At 45.1% G+C, this 25,441-nt stretch overlaps 1 protein-coding gene across 2 annotated transcripts; it reads right to left on the bottom strand.

Moving 5' to 3' along the window:
- Window positions 1-1,289: 1,289 nt before the first annotated feature.
- Window positions 1,290-19,400, bottom strand: ano7 (anoctamin 7). 2 transcript variants are annotated; one of them, XM_024805017.2, is made up of 25 exons: window positions 19,311-19,386; window positions 18,469-18,573; window positions 12,437-12,491; window positions 12,230-12,357; window positions 11,663-11,770; window positions 11,452-11,588; window positions 11,320-11,377; window positions 10,484-10,594; window positions 10,233-10,398; window positions 10,069-10,159; window positions 9,868-9,964; window positions 9,375-9,518; window positions 9,160-9,297; window positions 8,008-8,106; window positions 7,771-7,873; window positions 7,185-7,296; window positions 7,040-7,094; window positions 6,021-6,118; window positions 5,711-5,862; window positions 5,416-5,621; window positions 5,016-5,158; window positions 3,684-3,774; window positions 3,468-3,587; window positions 3,230-3,394; window positions 1,290-1,737 (listed from the first exon to the last, which is right to left on the bottom strand). In XM_024805017.2, exons 2-24 carry the CDS (start codon window positions 18,550-18,552, stop codon window positions 3,242-3,244), a joined length of 2,649 nt encoding a protein of 882 aa, XP_024660785.2. In that variant the 5' UTR covers window positions 18,553-18,573; window positions 19,311-19,386; the 3' UTR covers window positions 1,290-1,737; window positions 3,230-3,241. The 2 variants fall into 2 exon arrangements, with proteins under 2 accessions (XP_024660785.2, XP_004565044.2); XM_004564987.5 differs by lacking the exons at window positions 1,290-1,737; window positions 18,469-18,573 and having other exon boundaries at window positions 1,788-3,394; window positions 19,311-19,400.
- Between the last annotated feature and the right edge of the window lie 6,041 nt (window positions 19,401-25,441).

Below are 25,441 nucleotides of genomic sequence, written 5' to 3'. Positions count from 1 at the left end.
GAGCCCCCTGCTGTACTCTTTGTACACATATGACTGTGTGGCCACTACCAGCTCCACCACCATCATCAAGTTTGCTGACGACACCGTCGTGGTGGGCCTGATCTCTGATAACAACGAGACGGCCTACCTGAAGGAGATTAGGAATCTGGAAAACTGGTGCCAGAGGAACAACCTCCTTCTAAACGTCAGTAAGACAAAGGAGCTGATAGTGGACTTCAGCACTAAGCAGGAGAGGAACTACCAGACCCCCGTCATCAACGAGTGCCCAGTGGAGAGAGTGGACAGCTTCAAATACCTCGGAGTTCACATCACGCAGGACCTGTCATGGTCCTGTCACATCAACACCGTGGTGAAAAAGGCCCGACAGCGTCTCTACCACCTCAGACGCTTGAGAGACTTCCAACTGCCCTCCAAGGTGCTCAGGAACTTTTACTCGTGCACCATAGAGAGCATCCTGGCGGGAAACATCTTAACCTGGTTCGGGAACAGCACCATGCAGGACAGACGAGCTCTACAGAGGGTTGTGCGGTCAGCTGAGCGCACCATCCGCTCCGAGCTCCCTGACCTGCACTCAATGTACAGCAGGCGGTGCTGGACCAAGGCCAGGAAGATGGTGAAGGACCTCAGCCATCCCAACAACAGACTGTTCTCTCTGCTGAGGTCAGGAAAGCGATTCCACTCCCTGAAGACCAACACAGAGAGACTGAGGAGGAGCTTCTTCCCGCAGGCGATACGGTCTCTCAATCACACCACCACACAGTACTGACCCACACATATGGTTCTTACACACACACTGGACTTTCTGGACATTGTTTTTGCACAACACTGGTCACTATATTCTTCATTTCCAGTTAATACTTGTACAGCTGCTGTTATTGTGTATATATTTATTTATATTTCGATTTCTTCATACATTCTTATATAGTTCTATATTGTGTATTTTGTTGTACAGTTATTTTATTTTCAACTTTAATTTATATATTTTATCTTATTCTTCCCAGTTAAATTTACCCTTCATTCTAATTTGTGTTGTACAGTTATTTCATTTTTAACCTTAATTTATATTTTATTCCTTCCTAGTTAAATTTACCCTTTTTAATTTTTCATATTTATTTCCTATCTTATTCATAGCCTTTTCCTTTTTTGTTTTCTTTAGGTCACGAGCAGTTGTCCAAGCATTTCACTACATATCGTACTGTGTATGACTGTGTACGTGACAAATAAAATTTGAATTTGAATTTGATGTATAATAAACCACCCTTGCATCTCAGTAAGTGCTGCATCCTGGGTCTCACTCATTCCGCCACGCGACTGCTGCCCCAGCCGTGACACGTTTATTGCAGTATAATGCTGAAAATTATGGCTCAGTTCTCTGGGCTTCGGTTGAGCCTTTTTTCAGACTAAGATTGTTTTCAGTGGAGATTGAACTTATCTGTTACTTTAGGAACGGGCTTAAACCATGTCTGGGAAACACGTCGTAAATGATGGGTCGTTCGGGCCTCTTCGTGCTCAGTCAGATCTGGAATATTGGAAGCAGATCCAATCGTGCAAAAGGTTTGATCACACGAGTATCTGAAAAATGTTCCTCAAATATTTTTTGTGGGGCGATGTCCTGCTGATGGAGGTAGCTGCTGTTGGGCCTGTTCTTCTGCAGGAGGATATGGTTGAACATCTAATCACCACTTTCATCAGTGGTCCTCATGCTGAGCTTACACAGACAGAACAACAAACAACAAACTGTGAAAAAAATGGAAAATACCAAAAATAATGTAAATCTTCTTGGCCATGAATTTTTATTAGAAAATAAACTAAAACTTTTCATCAGTAGAAGCTAAACTACAAAAGATATCTGACTAAGCATTCAAATACACATAAACAGCACATTCAGCTACAGTGTGAGAGAAGCTACCTCATCCACAGTGAAATTCATGCCAGCATTGATGATTCTGTAATCATCCGTAAAGTGTTTGGATAGTAGGGGTGCAGCGATACACAAAATTCACGGTTCGATATTTTTTCGATACAAAAAATGTTCATGCCTTTTTAATTTGTCATTTATTAAAATTTTAAATATATATTTTAACTCAAAAGTACAGTTTTTAAATTTAATGTTGCTGAAACAACAAAGTAATAAAAAAAATAAATCTATCTGATTGAGGAATCACTCATCTTTGGAAAAGAGAGTTTATTACAGAGAAATGGCTCTTTCAAAATAAAAGCTCTACTATACGCTTCTTCTGGGCTATATTCTCAGCAGCATATTAAACATATCAGGTCCCCATAAGGAGAATCCTGTGCTAACGGCTGTCTAAATGACTCGGGTAAAGTTTGTAGCATGCTGCTTGTTGTTTTGTCTGCTTCCACTTGTCTTTGCACTAGGATGATGTCGGTGTAAATGTGCAGTCATATTCGTTGTGTTCCCACTAGTGCTGTCAGCGTTAATCTGAAATGACGTTAACACCACAACACGGCAAATCTCCGTTAACGAGCTACCGCGGTTCGCCCCGTGCGTGGGGCTGGACGGTGTCAACACGTTAACGAGCTAACTGCGCTAACGCACTAGCTCCCACCATGTAATTGAGCATTGCATGGCACATCCAACATACTGTTTTACTTTAGTCCATGACTCGCTTACCTTCAGGGTCATACGTCACATGAAGACCAAAATAGTTCCAAACGCCAGATCTGAATGAGGGTGGGGGAGGTTCAATTTGCCGTGTTGCAACGAGAGCTTAACTTCTGTCTTGCTAGCTTGCCCTGTGCTCAGTGAATCTGCGTTCGACTACTCCGCCTAGGCTGCACTGTCGAGCGCAGATCCACTGAGCGCTCAACACAGACAGCATCGTCAGAAGGAAAGTTGATAAAATAAATTAAAAATGTTGTATTGTTCGATACATATGCGTACCGAACCGAAAGCACTGTATCGAACGGTTCAATATCCATACGAGTATCGCTGCACCCCTATTGGATATGTATAAGTTTATGTGTAACAGATATCCAAATGTTCATTACATGAAAAAGCCCAGCTCATGTTACAGCGCTGTCGCTAACTGCCTCCCATCAGGTGCTGCTGAGCAACATTTAGCATTTAACTCAGAAACTTCAATTACAACAAACATGGCAAGTTTTGAAAATAGTAAGTTACAGTTAAAGAGTTATTTGATGACAGGCACAGTGATAAGCAGCCAGTGGTTAAAAACGAGCGTTGGGTGTTGTAGCCCAAGTCCACCTGAGCTTCGTCCTAGGAGCTGAATATTGCTTCAGTCTCCTCTGCGATCTCCTCCAGGTTCGGTGACGGTGGGTCGCTCTCCTGTGGAGAGATTCTGGATCTACGCTGTCGCAGTTCACTGGGCGGGGCTTCCCCATTCCCAGGAATCACGGTCTTCCCCAGAGACTGCAGGCATAGAACACGATAGTAAACAAACTGCGAGACAAACCGTCATGTGACACTCTGTTAACTTTGATACCTGGTTCTCAGCCAGAGCCTCTTTAGCCATGTAGTGCTCCCTCTTTATCTTCATCTCCACCTCTTCGGACACATCAGGAACCATCAAATCTATTAAGCGGCCGATGAAGAAGACTACATGCTGAGGAAGAAAAATGGGACAAGTCTTCAATGTGCGGACTGCCGATCAGCAGTTCACAGACCGCTCGGGGTTCAGTGAAGTCTGAGAGACACTGACCTCAAAGATGATGACGAAACCGAGCCGTATAGCGAGGAGGTGGAAGTACTCTGGCAGGTATTCACCATTTTCATCCCTGAAAGCCCAATACCTGTGGACGATAACGACGCGTCGATCGCCTGCAGTAGGTACTGTGCTACTCGTTCACAGCAGGTAGCTTCGACGATTTCACGTGGCACAGTTTCACTCCCGATACATTTCAGACACAAAGGCTCTGTGTCTCCTGCTGGGACTTAACCGCAGAGCTGTAAACCACTATATTATGACGCCACCAGCATTTTAAATTTGCAGAATAACTAAAATGAGCTGCAGTAAACATTCAGACGCTCTCTGGTTCCTCTACAGCACTCGAAACATTAACGGCAGCAGTAAATTTGTCCTCAGGATTTTGTTCCTACCGACCAAATGAAAGGTGACGTCAAGATTAGGTTGTCAAATAAAAACGTAAAAAGTTGTCTGCCGTCTCTCTTCCTCAGCATGTCTTTGTCCTGTCTTCCTCATCTCACCGCCCTCCCTGAGCCTGGTTCTGCTGGAGGTTTCTTCCTGTTAAAAGGGAGTTTTTCCTTCCCACTGTTGCCAAAGTGCTGCTCATAGGGGGTCATATTGTGGAGTTTTTCTCTGTATGTATCATTGTAGGGTCTGCCTTACAGTATAAAGCACCTTGAGGCGACTGTTGTTGTGATTTGGCGCTGTGTAAATAAAACTGAATTGTCTTTGGATCTCATTGAAAACACATCTAGAAAAAAGGCGTCCACCCATTTTAAGCTTGGGCAGGTCCATCGTGACCTCCACGAACTCTGATCATGACAACCACTGTGTTGTGATCATGTGGGACCAGTAAGTCTAATGTAATCTACTTCCAGTCCCACATTAGCTGAACGTAATGTTAGACAGAGCCCAGTTTGAGCCCAAACATTACTTGGTCAGGGGAGATGTGCATCTACATATAAATGATATTCCTGTTCCATTATGTGCCATATGAAGAGTCTATAACGTGGCTAATGACCACAGAGGATGTATTAAGATGAAGTGTTGACCTGGCAGTGATGAGCTCACAAGTGTGAGGCACACAAAGATGTGGCTACTGACGTGGAGTTAAAACAGTCGGGACACTTTGCTATCGTGCTTTAGATTTAGTTTCTAATCAAAGTTCTTTCTTTGAAAACTTGACATTTCACTTTTGAGCCCAACCTCAAAGCTGCTGAGATGCCTGGTCTTGTATGATCATATGACTGAGACTGTTTTGGTGCTCAAATGAAGTCCATAACTGCCCGACCGGGCTCAGCCAGCCCATGCGGTTCTCGGTGATGGTGTTGTGGTGCAGATGCTTACCTGCAGGATGTGTTGTGCTGTTGCTGGTAGCTGAGCGGTGATGTAGCCAGAGTGAAGTTGATGAAGCCACTGAGTGTGCTGTCTCTGGTGTAGCGGTAGTACAGTCGAGGCACAAAGGATGACGTAAACGCTATGAGGAACGCCTGAAAATACAAGTCCAGATTCGTTGGCGGCTCATTTATAGGCTCATGATTTATGGTTGTGGTGCGAACAAAACGTATGTTTTGAGCTAAATTTGGAAATACAAATTGGGCTTTTACAGCCAAACAGGTGAGAGTGACATCGGCGGGGTTGGAATTCGCATATGCTTGTTTGCCATTCACCTAGGGACCATTTTTGATCCGAGGACACCACAAGCGTTACCTGTTCGTCCATACGTAAAACACCAAAACAGTCTTACGTTGCTCAGGACGGCCATGTGTGCGATGAACTGCAGGATGGGAAACCAGATGCCGATGTCCTGAGCTCGCTCTACCACCGGGCGACGGTATTCAGTCACAAACTTCTGAGCATCCAGACGGACCTCCACCCAGTTATTAATGAGGGCGAAGAGAGGAGCGAGGGGGCACGCCGCCACGAAGATGGTGATGAACCCAAACTGAATCACTGTGAAGGATGAGGAGGATTTACAGTGAAGACCAGACTCGTATGAAACTCTACGTCTCCCAGGATGTGAGGATAAACCTGGGACTCACCCATCTCCAGGTATTCGCTGAAGAGTCCCTCACAGACCAGCAGCTGGTAGTCTGCCTCCCAGGGAGAAGCCTCCTCCTGCCTCTGGGCCTCCTGTCCCGCCTCCTTCAGCTGAGGATTCAGCTTCCTCTTCTGCCACCATGACTTCACCTTCCTGCAAGTAACGAGCCCACATCATTGCAAAGCGAGACTGCGCTCGGTGACACAAATCCACATAACTGTGCGTTATGCATCACTGTTGTGAGAGACACTGGCACCAGGATGCAGTCTGTTCTCGTGCACTTTGTTGTGTATCTGTGTGTGTCTGTTTACGGGGAAATGAACTCCTGGATGTTGTTGATCAGCTGTTTTCCCACCATGATGACCAGCAGCTCCTGAGCCAGATCAATGAGACATCCACCTGCTCCACACTGTAACACACAGCCAGAGAGGCGGAGTTTAGTGGTTCATCTATTCATGCAGCTGCGAGCAGCTCAGCTGATGGATCAGCAGGTACCCTACTATAACTTCACACATGCTGCTCTGGGTGCTTTATGTCCCACTTTGGAAAGCAGTTGTTTGAAATGGTCTGTGAGCACTCACAGCATCATTGAAAAACTGTGTCTGACCTAAGGTCTCCATGCAGAGATCTGATGCTACTGTCACGGTCCGTGGTCCTGCGTGTGGAATGTATGATGCTCGGGTAGCCACACCCCCGGGCTGGGCCATCACCGGCACACCTGCTCTCCATCGGGGTGATTACCCGAAGAGCTACTTAGCCGGCACTGACGGAGGCTCCACGCCAGCCCGTTAATCACCTCTCTGTGGCAACTAGACTCCCGCGAAAGCGTTGCATTAATATCTCGTTGGAGCTGCGTTAAATCTGCCTACTTGTGTCTAGGTTTCGATCCGGCGTTCAACGTCTGCCACCTGCCTGTCCTCCTGCCCGTCCTCCTGCCCAGTTGGATCACCTGGTGCGTCATCTGGCCCATCCACTACCTCCACGGATTCCCTTCTCACGGACGTCCCTCCCGAGCTCCCACGGTCCCGCTCTAATTGTAAGCCAACTAGTCTAACTCAGTCTTGATGCGTTTGCCCCGCTTCCCGGCTCCCTGGTAATCTTCTCCCCTTTCTGTTGCAGCCTCCCACGGTTCCTCGCGTCACTGTTTCCCCGGGTTTTTTAGTTCCTCGTTTTGCTCCTCTGGTTCTGGTTTTTGTTGCTATAATAAAGTGTCATTTTCTGCTTGTGCTTGAGTCTGCGTCTGGACCCTTTTGTGCACGCGCGTCGCGGCGCATGACAACTTCTCTGTAATCGTCACATCATCATCACATGACCACAATCATCAACTCACGTCTTCGTTGCGGACTCCAAACAAAGTGTTGTAATTTCCAGGGTAGCCAATGAACCTGAAACAAACAACCAATCAGCAGGTTTTACAAACCAGCCGAGGCGAGTCCATCAGTTCAATGATCAGCCTGCTCTGCGCTGGCTCTCACCTGCCTTTGAAGAAGGCGATGTAGACCGGAGACGAGTAGAAGTTAACAAACTGGAAGACGAAAACTTTCAGGATGAACATGTCTTCGTATTTCGTCTGAGTGCGATGCATCTCTGACAGCAACACACAGACACACACGTATTCTCGTTTTCATATCTTAGTGAGGACATCTCATTGACATAATGCTTATCCCAGCTGCTTACCCTAACCATGCCTAATCCTAACCATAACCTGACCCTGACACTAAAACCACATTTTGAGTCAAAAATGCTTCAAACCCCATAAGTGACTGTTGGTCCCCACAAAGATGTCTAAACAAGTACACACACACACACCTTCAGATGAAATGAAGATCATGGCGCCAAATTAAATTTGTCTATTTTTACCTGAACAGTGGTGAAAATGAAAAACCAAGATTACTTAGTAAAAGCTCGTTAGCAGCTGTTATTTGTTATCAACTAAAAGTAGACTTCCTAAAATATTCATAAACTGGTCTCAGAAAAATCAGACATCTTCACAGAATTCTACAGTTTATGAAAATGTGTAAAGTTTCTTTAAACGAGGCTGAGACGTGGAGGGAGACTCACCCCAGCGGGTGAGGATGTGGGCCAGGGCGGTGTAAATCCTGGACAGCAGAAGGATGACCAGCAGATTCAACACTGACCCTGAGAAACTGGCTATTCTCCCAGCCTACACACACACACACACACACACACACACACACACACACACACACAGACAGGTGTGATGGCGTCAGTGATATTGCAGTCCTCGGTTAAGCTTTGTGGACCCAGGTGAAGGCAGGCGAGCTGCCTCTTACTCACAGAAAAGCTGAAGAAGCTGTACTCTGACTTGTAGATGATGATGCTGAGGATGGTGCGATACAAAATGATGGCCGTGAGAAAAATCAACACCACAGCGACCTGCGCGGAAGAAGTCATTTCAGACCTTTTATCCACTGACACCTGATTTCATTTAAGGTAGAGACACAGACAGATTCATAAATGTAGATGCACACTGACTGGTTAGCATATGGGAGAGAAATCTCATTGGCCAGATATGGATCTGTCAAGCATGACATCATGAACTTAATGAACCTGCTAACATGCACACAGGCAACAGCAGCTGCTTCAGGTTGGCTAATTTTCTCCTCTGCAGCAAACCCAAACATAAATGTGCTAACAGAAGAAACGTGAGGCCAGAAAGCTCGTAGGAGACCTGCTGCTCGTCTAACGTACAGCTGATGGTGGGTGTTAACATCTTTGTCACCACTGAGGCTGTAAATGTGAATAAAAACATCGGGAAGTGATTTTTTGAAGCCGTAAGGCTGTTATAGAAGCAGTCTGCTGTTCAGCGTCGTCCGGCTCAAACACAAAGACCTTCCTGAGAAACATCTGCATGGAGCAGATGTTGCTCTAACACCACTTTACACCTTTCAGCACTGATGGAGCCTTTCCAGATGTGCCAGCTGTCAGTTCCATGGGTCACATGTGGCTTCAAGGTGCTCTGTTCTCCATCACATCCAACAGGATGTGTTTCAGTTTAAGCACTACATGTGCTACTGGCAATAAAACGAGACTTTGTGAGATTTGCGAATCACTGCATGATATTTTTATTTGTGTTTGACTCAGTGTCCCAACTTCTTTGGAGTTGTGGTCATAGATGGAGACCACATTATAACAGGCTGGACAGAATCTGAATTAGCATCACCCACAGTCCCTGATGGTTCCAACCTGCAGCTCCTTTCCATCACAGTGATGTCAGCGCTGACCCCCAAACAAGAACTGCTTCACATGTTGGAGGCGGGAGTGAATGCCAGCTCCAGAGCAGGATGGGGGAGGGGCCACTGTGGGAAACGACGCTACCCTCTGCTGGCATCACGCAATAATCATCTTACACCTGTGGAAGCCGTGACCGTAGATCGGGTGGACGTGCGTGTTAGACTGTGTTGGCAATGAGGACTTCAGGAGACTCACCATGATGATGATGACCATGCAGCCAGTCAGAGTTCTGTTGAACCGCTTATTTTCAGGAAAATACGGCTCCTCCGCTCCGGTCACCGGGTTCCTCATGGTCATCGGTGCCATGGCGGTGAACTCTGGACGAGGTCGCTCCTGCCAAAGATGTGAAATTCACAAATTCACAAACCTCCCGAAACAATCCCCTGGTTAACTTAGCGACGGCTTCGCACCTCGATGTCCTGGAATTCGGAGCAGTCCCAGCGGTGAGACAAAGATGAACATGTTCTCTTCCAGTACTCGAGGAAGGTGATGGCCCACAGAGACATGAAGACACTGAGGAAAACGGTTCCTCCGTTATCAAACAGCAGACCTGCCTGCAGAGACACAAGCAGCCTTTCAGAGTGGTGGATACACAGATGGCTCAGTAACATCAGCCTGTGCTGGTTTCCAAACATTTAGCTCAGAGGACCTGATGAGGTCAGAGGACAGAGTTGTCTACTGCTGTCCACTTTTAAACTGCCCAACTATTAATCTGCCAGGCGACGTATCAGGAAACAGAAACCTCTGAAGAAACGTCCACGATCCATCTCACAGAGATCAGCGAGATGAGTGATGCATGAATATATGCTGGAATAAGGAACATGGCTGCTTTGCCTCGCCCTGTGTTTTCCCAGAGAACGGAAACATTTAAATAAATGTGAGAGGTGTGGTGGTGGCAGGTACCTTGTAGGTGACGCAGATGCTGGAGTAGTTCCAGTAGGAGCAGATATTACAGAGCGGACACATGATGAAGCTGTTTCCGCTACCACACAACTCGTTCCTACAAATTCAAACACAGATCACCACAGGTGCATCAACCATGACGAGTGAGCATGTCCTCACAAACTGCTTTAAAATGAACGCTGACGATGAGTTTGTACTCACGCTGGAACGTCGGTGGCCACGAGCCAAAACCCGATCAGGAAGATCACCGTCCCGACGACAGACGCCGGCAGCAGCCAGCCGGTGTAGAAGCCTGCATGCAGACACGGTGAGACGCTTGTCACCAAATAACGGCATAACATCGGAGGTATTTTCCTCATATTTACCTAACCAGGCAAAATAAAGTGCGATCTTCTCCCCAAAGTACTCCCTGATGTGGTCCAGAGGTTGGTAGCGTCTCCAGCAGGACCACTGGGCCCAGTAAGCATACAGGATCTGCCTCAGGCTTAAACTCTGGGGACTGACCGGGGGGGTCGGCAGCTGATAATCTCCCTGCAAACATGGTATCAAACATCAGCCTGGGCTTCAGTCTGGGAATCACAGCAGCTTCAGACCAGGCTCGTGGTGCACATCTCACCTCGTGCAGCGGGTAGGCGGCGGTGAAGACCTGCTCGTTCAGCAGACGGTCGACGCCCACCTCCCCGTTCTTCACCGAACCGTATGGAGTCCTGGCTAAGATCTCGTACAGCTAGAGGGACACGAGGGTTTCAAGGGACTCAGCTAAGCTAGCATAACCATGTCTAGGGCTGAAACTTTGTTTCCGTGAAACTTTTAGCATTAATAGAAACAGAGCCTCCAGGACACTGCAGAACACCACAGCCATCTCCACTCAGAACCACAGAAACATGTTTGTGTTGTTTTCAGGAAACTTCAGTGGATTGTTAAGGAAGTACAGACTCATAAAATAAAGTGCTACACACACGGACATTTGTGTGTGTGTGTTTGTCGAGTTTGTTTGAGGAGGAGGCGTTGCCGCTGCCAGCATCCGTCTGTTGACCGATACATCCTGGATCTGCTTCGCTGGTATTTCTGCCTTTGAGCCAATCAGAGCAGCTCGCTCTCAGCTCAGTTTGTTGAAGCTGCACTGGAAACTTTCCCAACACGACCAAACACACAGTTCCCGTCTGCTCGGGTTTTGTGTCATTAATGAAGCAGCACAAGAAATCTTAAATTCACACTTTCAGGTTCTTTGGGTTAAAAACTCTTAGATGTTGGTTTGTGTATTTTTGTTTAAAGATTTTTTGAAATATTAACATTTATTTGTCTGTTTCTCTGTTCTGGATTTGTCCTCTGAAATAGTCAAACTATCCTAAAATACACCATAAACATTCAGTTTTCATTTCTACATGCACCACAGTGAAGTGCACGGCACGGCCACGAGTTCCTCGAGACCGTTTTGTTTTCTTCACTCACCACCTGGTGTCTCTGGGTCGTCTTGAAGAACGTGTCTTTGTTGTCGCTGCCCAAAAACCTGCAGGCAGGAAACAGGGAGAGTGAAGGAGGAGGATGAGGGTGACACGGGACTCAGGTCCTGAGTGTTTGTACCTCTCCAGCTTGTTGGTCCTGAACTGGCAGGTGTAGTAGTCGGGCGGGGGGTTGGGGACGTCCTGGGACATAAGGTTGGGAAGAGACAGCTTGGACAGGATCTGTTCGGACCAGTTAACGATGGGGGCGGTGACCACCTGCAGGAGGACAGAGGACATGCCGTGAGATGGCTGCTGAGCGTGAGGACGGCGGCAGAGGACGTGGGCTTTACCTGCAGTGGGACTCTGAGGCTGATCTCCTCAGCGTAGTAACAGAGCACGCTCCACGGAGCGCTGAGGAGGACAAAACAGATCCTCTTCTTTGTCTGGAGGACCTCCTTCTGCAGAGAAGAAGAAAAGAGCTCAGCGTCCTTCACCTCCTTTCAACATCATAACTAGTACTCACGGGTTAATTAGTGCTTTGTTTATTTTCTGGAAATGTATTTGTACTCTATGCATCTGTACCCATATGTAATAAATTTGATTTCATATTTTACTATTGAGAAACACTTTGGAGCACCTCTGGTCTTTTCAATGAGCTATAATATAAATAAAGTATTGATTGATTGATTGAAAGGTGCATTTAGCTGCTGGTTAGCTTCCATCCATCAAACAGAAACACATAGAAGCACATCATCAGTAAGCCAATGATACAATTATGTCTGTTATTGTCTATATAATGTCTGTTGTTTATTTCCTGATATCCAAAGTGAAGGTGGCATGTGGGTCATGTGACAGTTTAGTTTCACTTCCTCCATGTTTGCCTTACCTGCAGACTCACCTGTGTTTGTTTAGCTTACCTGTTCCTGCAGAAGTCCAGAGTGTCTCAGTCTTTTCAGAAACTCCTCCCTCCACCGGCGGTGGGCGGGGCTAACACCCATGCTCTCCTCCTGCATGCTCCTTGGCTCCTCCCACACCAGCACAAAGTCTGTCCGAGAGGATCACAGGTTTAATTCGTCTGCTAAACACGCTGCGTTTGGAACGGTATGATTTTGTTTTCTACTCACCGACTCGAGTCGATCCATCACTGAAAACATTCCCATCCTCAGGCTGAACTGCATTCTGGGAAATAATAAAACCTGTCAGACTGAATTTAGAGGAAAACAATCAAAGAGCAGGGTCTGTTTTCAAAAAGCTTCCTGAAACTAAGAGTTTGTAATTCTAAGGAAACTGTGAGACTTCCAGTGAAGGCTTAAAGGACTGAATCCTGCTGATGATCAGAGTTATTCATGGAGCCTGGCAGGCCCTGGAGTGGAGACAAGCACCTTTAGAAGGGTTCTGAAAGAGAGAACGCTGTTTTGGAACAATGCTCTGCCATGTTTGTCTCTGCAGGCAAGGAAGGAGAGGATACACTGTTTGTACAATCCAATCAATCAAAGACCATTTTATCTATGAGGCATCCGATCCATTCATTTCTGTGGGACAGAGACGACGTGCCGACTTTATGAATTATTCATACGGAGTTTACTTGTGTGCTCATTACATTAGCCGACTCACGTGTGTAAACTTGTCACCACAAACCCACTGTTTGCATAACTGTGGAAAAATGCCACAGCACTCAGATGGCCCACGACCACACGTGGAATTCCACTGGAATCACGTTTTACCTGCTTTACAGTCAAATCAAATCAAATGGCATTTACCTACAAACATGTACCAGTAGAAACACCTCAGAATAAGGAGGTGAAAATACAAGAAAATAATTATACTCTAAATTAATTTACTACTGTAGTGGTTTAATCTAGCCTTTTTACATTTTTATTATGCACCACGGCTGCTCTGCTGTCCAAGTTAAATAATAAAATGTGATAAGGACTGTTCTCACTCTCCTGCTCACAAGAGTAAATAAAGAGCAGGGCACAAGCAGCAGGGCTAACACGGCTAATGTGTTATTGATTGATGGATGGATGGATGGATGGATGGATGGATGGATGGATGGATGGATGGATGGATGGATGGATGCATATATTGGATGGATGGATGGATGGATGCATATATAGGATGGATGGATGGATATATAGGATGGATGGATGGATGAGTGGATGGATGATGGATGGATGGATGCATATATTGGATGGATGATGGATGGATGGGTGGATGGATATATAGGATGGATGGATGGATGGATGGATGCATATATAGGATGGATGGATGGATGGATGCATATATTGGATAGATGATGGATGGATGCATATATAGGATGGATGGATGGATGGATGGATGGATGGATGCATATATAGGATGGATGGATGGATATATAGGATGGATGCATATATTGGATGGATGGATGGATGCATATATTGGATAGATGATGGATGGATGCATATATAGGATGGATGTATGATGGATGGATATATAGGATGGATGGATGGATGGATGGATGGATATATAGGATGGATGGATATACAGGATGGATGGATGATGGATGGATATATAGGATGGATGGATGATGGATGGATGGATATATAGGATGGATGGATGGATATATAGGATGGATGGATGGATGGATGGATGGATGGATGGATGGATGGATATATAGGATGGATGGATGGATGGATGATGGATGGATGGATATATAGGATGGATGTATGATGGATGGATGGATGGATGGATGGATGGATGGATGGATGATGGATGGATGGATATATAGGATGGATGTATGATGGATGGATGGATATATAGGATGGATGTATGATGGATGGATGGATGGATATATAGGATGGATGGATGGATGGATGGATGGATGGATGGATGGATGGATGGATGGATGATGGATGGATATATAGGATGGATGGATGGATGGATGCATATATAGGATGGATGGATGGATATATAGGATGGATGGATGGATGAGTGGATGGATGATGGATGGATGGATGCATATATTGGATAGATGATGGATGGATGCATATATTGGATGGATGATGGATGGATGGGTGGATGGATATATAGGATGGATGGATGGATGGATGGATGGATGGATGGATGCATATATTGGATAGATGATGGATGGATGCATATATAGGATGGATGGATGGATGGATGGATGGATGGATGGATGGATGGATGGATGGATGGATGCATATATAGGATGGATGGATGGATATATAGGATGGATGCATATATTGGATGGATGGATGGATGGATGGATGCATATATTGGATAGATGATGGATGGATGCATATATAGGATGGATGTATGATGGATGGATATATAGGATGGATGGATGGATGGATATATAGGATGGATGGATATATAGGATGGATGGATGGATGGATATATAGGATGGGTGGATGGATGGATGGATATATAGGATGGATGGATGGATGGATGGATAGATGGATATATAGGATGGATGGATGGATGGATATATAGGATGGATGGATGATGGATGATATATAGGATGGATGGATGATGGATGGATGGATATATAGGATGGATGGATGGATGATGGATGGATATATAGGATGGATGTATGATGGATGGATGGATGGATGGATGGATATATAGGATGGATGTATGATGGATGGATGGATATATAGGATGGATGTATGATGGATGGATGGATGGATATATAGGATGGATGTATGATGGATGGATGGATGGATGGATATATAAGATGGATGGATGGATGGATGGATGGATGGATGGATGGATGGATGGATGGATGATGGATGGATGGATGGATATATAGGATGGATGGATGATGGATGGATGGATGGATGGATGGATGGATATATAGGATGGATGGATGATGGATGGATGGATGGATGGATGGATATATAGGATGGATAGATGGATGGATGGATATATAGGATGGATGGATGATGGATGGATGGATGATGGATGGATGGATATATAGGATGGATGTATGATGGATGGATGGATGGATGGATGGATATATAGGATGGATGGATGATGGATGGATGGATGATGGATGGATGGATATATAGGATGGATGGATGGATGGATGGATGGATGGATGGATATATAGGATGGATGGATGATGGATGGATGGATGGATGATGGATGGATGGATGATGGATGGATGGATATATAGGATGGATGTATGATGGATGGATGGATGGATGGATATATAGGATGGATGGATGATGGATGGATGGATGATGGATGGATATATAGGATGGATGGATGATGGATGGATATATAGGATGGATGGATGATGGATGGATGGATGATGGATGGATATATAGGATGGATGGATGATGGATGGATGGATGATGGATGGATATATAGGATGGATGGATGATGGATGGATGGATGATGGATGGATATATAGGATGGATGTATGATGGATGGCACGAGCAGCAGCGTGGACTGAAATCTTTTCCTGATGAATCCAAAACAGAACTTTCAAACCAACAGAAAACTGAATCATCATGAAGGAGAAAAAACTGACAGAATCAATGTTCTTCATCTCGTATAAAAAAAAAACACCCATGGCTAATAGCCTGTTGATTTGCACATACATGAATATATACATATATTGATACATATATTGATTGATGTTTTCTGTACTTCTGAAAATTCTGGTTGAAGTGTTTGTAAAGATCACATGATCCTGCGTTTGTTGCTCTTTGTTTTATCTCCTCACGAGGAAAAGGACAACAGCTCTTTTCACATATTTTTATGTTATATGTGTAATAAAATACTACATAACATGGCCCACACCCCTGAAAGTACAGTGTATTTACAATGTAAGATGACAACATTTTGTTTGCTTTTCTGCTAAAATACCCAGAAAGTACTCAGTACTTAAAGTTAATTACAGAATTATTCCTTCCTCCTGGTAAAATCATGAACTATTACCTCCTTATTCTAATGTACCCACCAGCAAGTAATGCTAATTCAATCATGATATCAGGTAACGCATCTGGAAAACCCACTTAATCCTAAAATAGCAGCACTCTTAGCCGTGGGCTGTATTATAAAGTCCCAAGAGCCAAAACAAAAATGCTGATCACAGCTCGACACTCACAGCAGCAGCCCAGATGTGAAGACAAACACCTCAGCTGTCAGCACATGGCTGTCAAACGTAGCGGGGAGGCTAATGTGTGTCTATGATTTCTATGTAACTGCGGTATTCATCTTGTTTAATGATACGTGTAACAATGAGATATGGAGGTAAACGTTTCATGGTCACTGAGCTAATTTCTTTCTATGAACAGCTCCGAGGATTCTCGAGAAGTTCGTGAAACCTGTAGCCACTTCCCAAAGGCTACGCTGGCGTGTTTGCGTGGCTCTGGGCTGCTACTGGTCCAGAAGCGGGAAGCTTCGTGTTTTTTATTGGCTCCTAAACACTTTGGGCCACTCTTCCTGCTGTTTCACGTCCCCATTGTCGCTAATGAGGACGACGACAGACACACAAGAGCAAGAGCGGAACAAACATCAACCGTTTGATCACTCAGTGCTGAACCGAGTGGAGCCGCTCAGTCTCTCCTCATCATGCACTTCCTGTTTCCTGCCGCAGCCCAGTTTAATTAAAAAGCAGCAGAGAGAGCGAAGCTGTGGTGAAGCTTCCGGGTTTCACCTGCTTTCACTCAGACATGCGGAACCGTCTTCACACTAACTGTGAGCTTCTGTTAGTTTGAGGCCCAGCACAGTTTAGAGCTGCGTGCAGTAGCTATCACAAGGGGGCGGAGTCTAAAGTTACCATCCAGTTGTATTGAAGTTTGTGCTTTAAACACCTTTTTTGCAGTGAGAACTGTGAATACAGTCCAGCATGAGCCCTGGACAGTATAAAAGGTGGCCATAGATACTGTAATGTCACTGATTTAGGTGAACTGAGCATGCTCAGTGTTGCCATCTGCAAGTTTTGAAACCAGCTGTGAGGAGTGAGGCGTGGCTAACGGTTTGTGATAAACTGATGAGACCATCCTGGATGATCGTTGATGGCCTCCATGTTTTACAAGAATACGAGCCCAAACCAGAGACCAGTACAACCCTAACGAAGTGTGTCGCCTCCTGCTGGTGTAACCAGTGATGCTGCAGCCAGGCTGACCATACGAGAGGACAATCGCATTTTACCGCCATCAGCTCTGAGAGTCGACAGTGAAATCAGACGACTTCCTGCACGTTTGGGTGAAACTTCAACTTGCATCTTTTAGCTACAGGGATTTTACTTTTCAATCCAATCAGAGAGTAATCCGATCGTTCAGTCTGACGTCACTAGCCGTGTCTGGGCCTAAACTCCGCTGCAGGTCCATATATCAAACGATCACTATGGCATTACTGAGAGTTGAAAAACTGTCTAAAGTCTTTCATCTTTAATAAAATGATCAGCGTTCTGCTCTACCAGGTGTAACAACTGAGTTTAACATCCAGGCATCCATGAAAACGGAATTTATGACATTTAACGGAGTTAGAAGTTAGCAGGGAGTTAGCTCGCTAGCTTCTATCTAAATACAATATAGCATGTCCTGACTGCGGGGTTTTGGAAACAAATTCAAACGTACAGCTCTGTTATCACTTCCAGCATAAATGAAGACAGAAAACTAAACAGCAGTGACGTTTGTAGGGTTACTGAAGTTGGGCTAGCTGGTATATAATGATGTGCTACGTGACCGCTAGCGACACAGCTATGTTAGCATAATATAAACAAGCTAACTTTTTTTCCACTCGATAAAAGTTAACGTGAGTGTTCTCGGTGGTCAGGAACAAATGTAATCGCATGGCAGGATGCTGTAAAAGGACCAAACTTCAGCCAGGAGAACAACTGAGATAATCCATCCACAATACGAGGTTAGTCATTCATATACTGCTGCATGGGCTGGGCTGTAGTTACATCCTAAGGTTTTAAAAACTGAGCTTAAATAAATGATTAGTGGTAATAAAAGCCGAGGGAGGTCAACAGTGATCACTGACTGTTTTAGGAGCTTTTTGAGATTAAATAGAAGAAAATACAAAACATTAAACATGTTAACAACACAAAAGCCATATTAAACGCAGACTACTTTAGACCCGGAAGTAGGATTCGTCACGTCATCACTTAACAACCGGATTGACCACATCCTGTTACCATGGTGCCATAGTTGTTCTCTGGGCTGGTTTCCATGGTGATTAGTGTTGTGCCATCCTCTCTCTGATCCCCTCTCCGCCTCATCCTCCCAAAACCTTCCTCCTCCTGCACACACACACACACACACACACACACACACACACACACACACACACACACACACACACACACACCTGTCGTTTAATGTTATTTTCATTGTGCCATGATGTCACCGACTGCAATGACACCGTAGTGACAGTTGTGGTTCAGGTCTTCAGTCTCTACATCCTGCAGAGGACTGACGTTCTTTTATGAGCTCGTCTGTTTATCAGGTCGATCACATCGTGAGGGTCTTAAACACGGAGCAGCTATGAAGCAGCTTTGTTTTCTATTGTTTTCTAATGTTCTGACAGTCTGCTCCCAGCTCCTCTCATGAATAACACAATAAATACATTTAACACTGTTATGATGGAAAGTTTGTGCAGGTGAAGGACTTGTGACTTTTACAGCACAGCACTCTGCACAGCGTCACCGTGAATAACTTTAATCCCACTGGACGATGTCAATGGAAACACTGGCCTCACCGGCGCTGACGGCGGGTTACCAGCCGTGTGTGTAACTGCGCGTGCAGCTCCGCGGTTCATTGATTAAAACTCGTTTCCGTCCGTCAGGGTGACGCTGTCAGAGCTCACAGCTGTTACAGCTCCCTCACCGAGTATCGATCACAGGTCACTGATCACAGTATCGATTATGTATTGACGCATTCAGACTTCCCTCTCTCTGTGACCTGATTTTACCTGGGATCAATCAGACCGATTGGATCTGGGTGGATGACGTGTGGTGTCTCGTGCAGTCCGACTCACCTGTGCGCGCAGACAGTGACGGCCTCAGGCGAGCTCGCGGCTCTCTGGAGCTTCAGCAGCTGATCAACTTGTTTGTAGAGGCGAGCTGACTTCAGGAGAGGCCCCGCCCATCCCGTTAACCACGCCCCTCCTCCGCCTCTTCATCAAAAACAAACTTGGCAGCGTAAAACAGCCATGAAACAACAGAAGCCACACCATATTCTGCATCCGCGCGCACATTAACACGTGCACAGCTCCCGTTGTGATCTCTCACTGGTCTGACACTGTGCTGCTTCTTCTCTCATTCTCCCCCCTCCCTCCCCTGTTGCTACTTCAGTCATGAAACTGATCAATGATCAGCTGATCGGCTCTCTTGTTTGTTTATCGCCCACTTTGCGCCAGAAAGAGGAAACCAGCGGATGTCGCGCTAAACAACAGCAGCACGTTTAAGCTTGATCAGCTGTTGTTAGAATTTATTTAATATTAATTTCTAGTATCAGCTGATGTTTGCTGGAGCCACAGCTGTAAAGCTGCTGGTCATGATATGGTTTGGATATGTGGTGAGAGGGAAACATGAAGATGAAACCAGGAGATGTCCTTACTGAACCATCAGAGCTGTGATGGAGAAACAGGTTTACCTTTTAGGTGACATGGATGAGTTGAAGTTATGATCTGTTTCTGAGAGACAAATAACACCAGGATCCTTTTCTAAGCAGCTGACAGCTGGTAACTGTGCAGGGGCGGGTCTAGCAAAGTGTTGCCAGGTAGGGCATTAACAGGGAGAGGGGGGCACAAAGAAATACTTTTCTTTCTTATTCTCATTTAAAATGTCTCGCTTTTATTAATTAATGTTAATGTTTAATTAATTAATTAATTATTTTTTATTAAATAATTATCTGAATCTTACAACCAAAGTTTTTATCTGATGTAAAATGTATAGAAATGATAAATATACCAACAAGACTGTACATCACTGTCACAGCAGCATTTTCATTCAAAGGCTTTGTGGCTTTTCTCCTCTAATGCCTGGTGGGTCGGTCTCTAGTCAAAATGCCCGGGCTGTTTTTTGTCCCAGTCCAGCCCTGGTGTCTGCGTGTGTGTGTGTGTGTGTGTGTGTGTGTGTGTGTGTGTGTGTGTGTGTGTGTGTGTGTGTGTGTGTGTGTGTGTGTGTGTCAGGGGTGATTTGATTCATCCCCCTGTGTCAGATTTATTTGGGACAGATACTGAGGGGACTCTGCGCTCACTGCCCTCTGCTGGTGACACCGCTGCACTGCACTCAGGTCAGTCTCCACCTGCTGTGTTTGCGCCTCCCACAAACAGACGGTGTCACTGGGAGTCAGGAAGCAGCCTGAGTGCTGCTGATTAAACAGGAGGAAGAATCTGCAGCTGTTTGACTCTGAGACCAGAAGCTCTAAACTTCCCGTCTCTTAAAGGCTGATCACAGCGAGCTCACACTGATTTGGATATTTACCTCTTTCTTTCTTTCTATTTACATGTTGTCACAAATATATCATTCACATCATCAAATAAAATACAACATGTGTTTTTTAAGTAATAATTTCACTGAATGACTCCAATGTGAACTCATGTTTTGAAAGCTGAGCTCAGTTTTCACGTCCACACTCAGACGTGACTCCTGCCAGCGAGGCTGGGTCCATCCTCAGCTCGGTTTTTATTAAATAAAACCTTAACTCATTAATTACATTTTACTTTTCCTTCTTTTTTTGCTTGAGAGAAAGTCAGCTTTAATGTCAACACGTGAACAGTGATATCCTCACTTTCCACACGCAGCACAGCTGATGAGAAGAAGCTGACAGCGTGAACGTGATAACGCTCACGCCGTCCTGCTCAGCATGGAAACAGCCACAGTCCTCTCAGCTGTGATTTTTAAATCACACAACGATGACCTCACACTCTGACTAACAATCCCAGTTTGTTCTTGGGAGGAAGATGGCTTTGTGAATATGTAATATCCTCGGTTGAGCGTTACAGCAAGAAAGGAAAACAAACAAACAAACAAACAAAAACACCCAAAAAATAAAAAATAACACAATGAACACAAAGCCAAAGACCAGTCATTGAAGGATTTGAACCAAAGGCAAAAAATAGCATGAACGAAAAAGGGCAGTCATGATTATAAAATAGGGAGGTTTCTTTTTTAACATAGATTAAACTCGTTAAATAAAACAACACGTTTATGAGCTGTCTTGTTATTCAGCGATTTAGCCCAGAGTTTAAACATGTTTATACATGGTTTAGCTTCAAAGTATCTGCAGTTGTGAATAAAAATTTTCCCATGAACAAAACGTCCTAATCAACAGGTCAAAATCTGCATTCTCAGCAAGTCACCGTCAAATGTGATAACTGGATTCTCCTGAGCTGTAGCCAGCTCCACATGTCAGTCCAGGAGTGCACTGATTCACAGTAGAGAAGTGATCCAGACCTTCAATATCATCTTCACAAAATGTGCAGGCGTTCACATCTAAGTGAAGTTTCCGTCTTAAGAATTCATTGGTTGGATAAACCTCAGTAATGACTTTAAAGTGAACCTCTTTTACTTTAGGGGAAAGAGGAAGTGAGATATACTTTTTTCTTATCGCCTTAACCTCCACGGTCTCAAATTCTTTATATAATTTCTTTTAACCGGATTAGGGCAAATTTCATTTATCAAAATATTCCTGATCACTTTGTTTGTTTGTCACCAAATTCAACGACAGCTATGCAGAGCTGCCTCAGTCCAGGAGAAATTTTATCATTGATCTCAAAGAGACTGGGATGGCTTTCATCAGGGATTTATATCTCTTAGCAGTACATCAAATTTCTCACAAAACGTCTCATGTTTTAATAAGACCTCATTCTCACTCATAAAATGAGCTACAGCCCAAATCCCTTTAGATCTCCATTCATCCACGTACACAGATTTCCTACACAAACGCATATACCTGTTGTTCCATATAGGGGTACTGTGAGGAGTAAAGTTGTGTTTATAGATTCAGTTCCAGTAGAGAAGCACCTGCTGATATCAGGGAGCAGCTGACTGAAGCCTTTAAAGCCACAGAAACATCAGGAAATGCAGCTCCAAGTCCCAGCTTTGACAAACAGCACAGTGATGTGGACCAGCAGGAACCAGAACCAGATTAAAACCAGTTTGTATGAGTTCCAGATGTGATCACACCTGTTAATAACACAGAAGTGTTGGAGGCGGGGCCTGAATCAGTGTCTGCTTCCTGCACCTGTCACTTATTTTTTCCTTTAACAGCAACACTGCTTTTTTACCATCTCTTCATTCATGTTCACGTACTTAAAGCAGAGTATCTGATCCTGGTGTCCATCATCCGTCTGCCCCTCAGAGTTGTATCTGAATTCTGCCTGTTTCAGACCAGACACCATCTTTGTAGTGTTCGACTTCAACAGTCATGTAGATCAGGAGCTCCAGGCCTCAACAGCCGGTGTCTTCCTCTGTTTCTGATCTGAGCGTGTGCAGGATCGCAACATTGATTTATTTCCACCTTCCAGCAGAAAGGAAAACTCATCCATCCGTGCGGTGTGCCTGTTCGGCTGCATCGTGGCAGCAGACATGATGACGACCTGCTGAAGTTTAAACTGAGCAGGATGGAGAAGAACGGTGATTTAAATAACTTGAAGGAGTCTTTCAGAAACTGCTGACCTGCTGGGATTTTCCCACCTACTGGTTATAAGCCTATTCCAGCTGTGAGAGGCAGGCTGAACCTGGACAGGTCGCCAGTTTGTCGCAGGGCTGATCATGACTTCTCTGTACTACAGTGACCTCCATAGTCACCAGATTTCAATCCAGCAGAGCCCCTCTGGGATGTGCTGGAATGGGAGAGTCATGAATACAGCCGACATGTGTGCAGCAACTGTGACGGCATCACGACTAAAGTGTTTGCAGGAACTTCTTAAATTGGTGCCATGAACAGGAGGAAAAGAAGGTCAAACTGGGTGCTGGCAAATTGTACCTAATAAAGTGGCACTGAGTGTCTAATAATGCAATTACAGCGTGTCACCAAGAGGTGGCGCTTTCTTCACTAAACTTTGACTTGTACAGTGTGTTGACAGCATTTCATGCAGAAATATTTTCTTCTGTATTGAAAATGTAAAATAAATGGATGAACATTTTAATAATGGCTTTTTGAGACCCTGAAAGCACTTTACAATTCCACTATTCATTCACTCCCACACTGGTGGAGGCAGCCACAGGTGTAGCCACAGCTGCCCTGGGGCAGACTGACAGAAGCCAGGCTGCCATATCGCACCATCGGCAGTAGGTGAAGCATCTTGCCCAAGGACACAACGACCGAGACTGTCCCAACCGGGGCTCGAACCGGCAACCTTCCGATCACAAGATGAGCTGCCAACTCTTGAGCCACGATCGTTTTGACCTGTAAAACATCAAAACTTTCCCAGCAACCAATAATTAGAATCTAGTTCAATAAATAAATAAGTTCATTAATAATAAGAATAATGTTCCCCATGTTGCGGCTACCCATCCACATCCACTCACCGTCTGGGCTCTATTGAAGCTGCTGTCTCTCTCCCCTCTGTTTCTCCCACTCCTGAGCAACATTTGTGGGAGTGCATGTGTGGCTCCTGCAGCCACTGCTGCATGCTGTGTGCGAGTCACCATTTAGGGCGACCTCAATTCATGGAGCTTTACACACGGTCCCGGAGTGACTTTTGGTTAATGAGGTTTTTGGGAGAAAAACTGGAAAACCTGAGAGCTGTTGGTCTGCTGTGACATTCTGTATTTTTGCTTTGACAAAGCAAGTGTTTTCTTTCTGGTAAGAGTGGGCGGTACCTGCTCCCCTTTACTGTGCTGCCTTTTATGTTGATGTACATTACTCATTTCCTGCTAAAGGGTTTGGTCTCATTGTAGGAAATTACATTAAAAGGTATGTCGAGTCTTATAGTTGTACATAGTCCTGAGGCCATTCTTCAGAGAGCTTCCTGAGCGTGCTCACTGGATCCCAGACCGGTAAAGTGTGAATGGGTGAATGACTGAATGTAGTGTAAAGCGCTTTGGGGTCCTATGGACTAGAAAAGCGCTATACAAATGCAGGCCATTTACCATTTAAAGTAGAGAAGGAGGAAACTTGGCTGACTCCATCTTCGTATTCTAACAGAGGATAAACTTCCCCGGTTAGCCTGTTGGAGCGTGAGGCTGTTCACACGTGCGCACCGCAGCAGGACTCCCACATTCTGAGCCGTCAACAGTCATCGTGATCACAACTTTCCATCTGTGTGAAGGCTGCAGGCAGCTGTGGTGCTGAGCCTGCTGCTTCGAGGTCACTGAGTCCTTAAAAAATTCGTTTTTACTAAGAAGAAAATCCAGCAGCGTGAAAGATGCTAGGATGAGAACGCTGCACGCACGAACACACACTCTCTCTGGCCACACCGACTTATTTCCTGTTTGTTTTCACAGCTAGAGGCAACAAAAAGCAACCACAGAAAACTCAGAGGAGTTGCGTGAGTTTGTGGTAAATAGATGGCACTCTTACACTTGGTTTTAAAAGCCTCTCACTGGGACTAACGTAATCTCACACCATCTCTTTTTGATGCAAAATCACTCACTGAAAACTGTCTCGGCAACATTTCATCCTCCCTGCTGAAGGGAAACTTTAGCCTGATCTATGAATGTGGACCCCAAACTGGATCTGATTGACCTGCACGTTGTTCCTCAGGGTTTTAAACAGGGCTACATTACCTGTCGTCAGTCAGCTGGTTAACTCGAGCTGAACAGAACTGATTTGATCTGAGACTTAATTTGAATGTTCTGGTTTCATAGCTGTCCCTCCTGTCACTATCAGCCACTACAGCGCTGCACTGCATGCTGGGAGTTTGTGGAATTCATCGATCAGTGAAAATCTCTGACACGAGGGCCTTTAAATGCTTCAAAACTGGAACGAATCCAATCACTCCTCACACACACACACACACACACACACACACACACACACACACACACACACACACACACACACACACACACACACACACACACACACACACACACACACACACACACAGTGGCCACACTTCCACTCTGACCTATTTCCTGTTTGTTCTCACAGTCTCAGCACAGACGTGCCACAACTAAGACAAAAGACGCAGCGCACACAGAGCTGTGTGCAAAC

This window comes from Maylandia zebra, linkage group LG14 (assembly GCF_041146795.1).
Source record: "Maylandia zebra isolate NMK-2024a linkage group LG14, Mzebra_GT3a, whole genome shotgun sequence".
NCBI classification, from domain to species: Eukaryota; Metazoa; Chordata; class Actinopteri; order Cichliformes; family Cichlidae; genus Maylandia; species Maylandia zebra.
The sequence above is the reverse complement of the archived record's forward strand: the minus strand, read 5'-3'. Positions and strand labels throughout refer to the sequence as shown.

Coding starts and splice junctions, on each gene's coding strand:
- ano7 (XM_024805017.2), bottom strand. CDS start 18,552: ATGAGGCGGAGAGGGGATCAGAGAGAGGATGGCACAACACTAATCACC. Junction 12,492..18,468: donor AGAACAACTATGGCACCATG/GTAACAGGATGT, acceptor ATTATTTCCCAG/AATGCAGTTCAGCCTGAGGA. Junction 11,378..11,451: donor AGGACCAACAAGCTGGAGAG/GTACAAACACTC, acceptor TCCTGCCTGCAG/GTTTTTGGGCAGCGACAACA.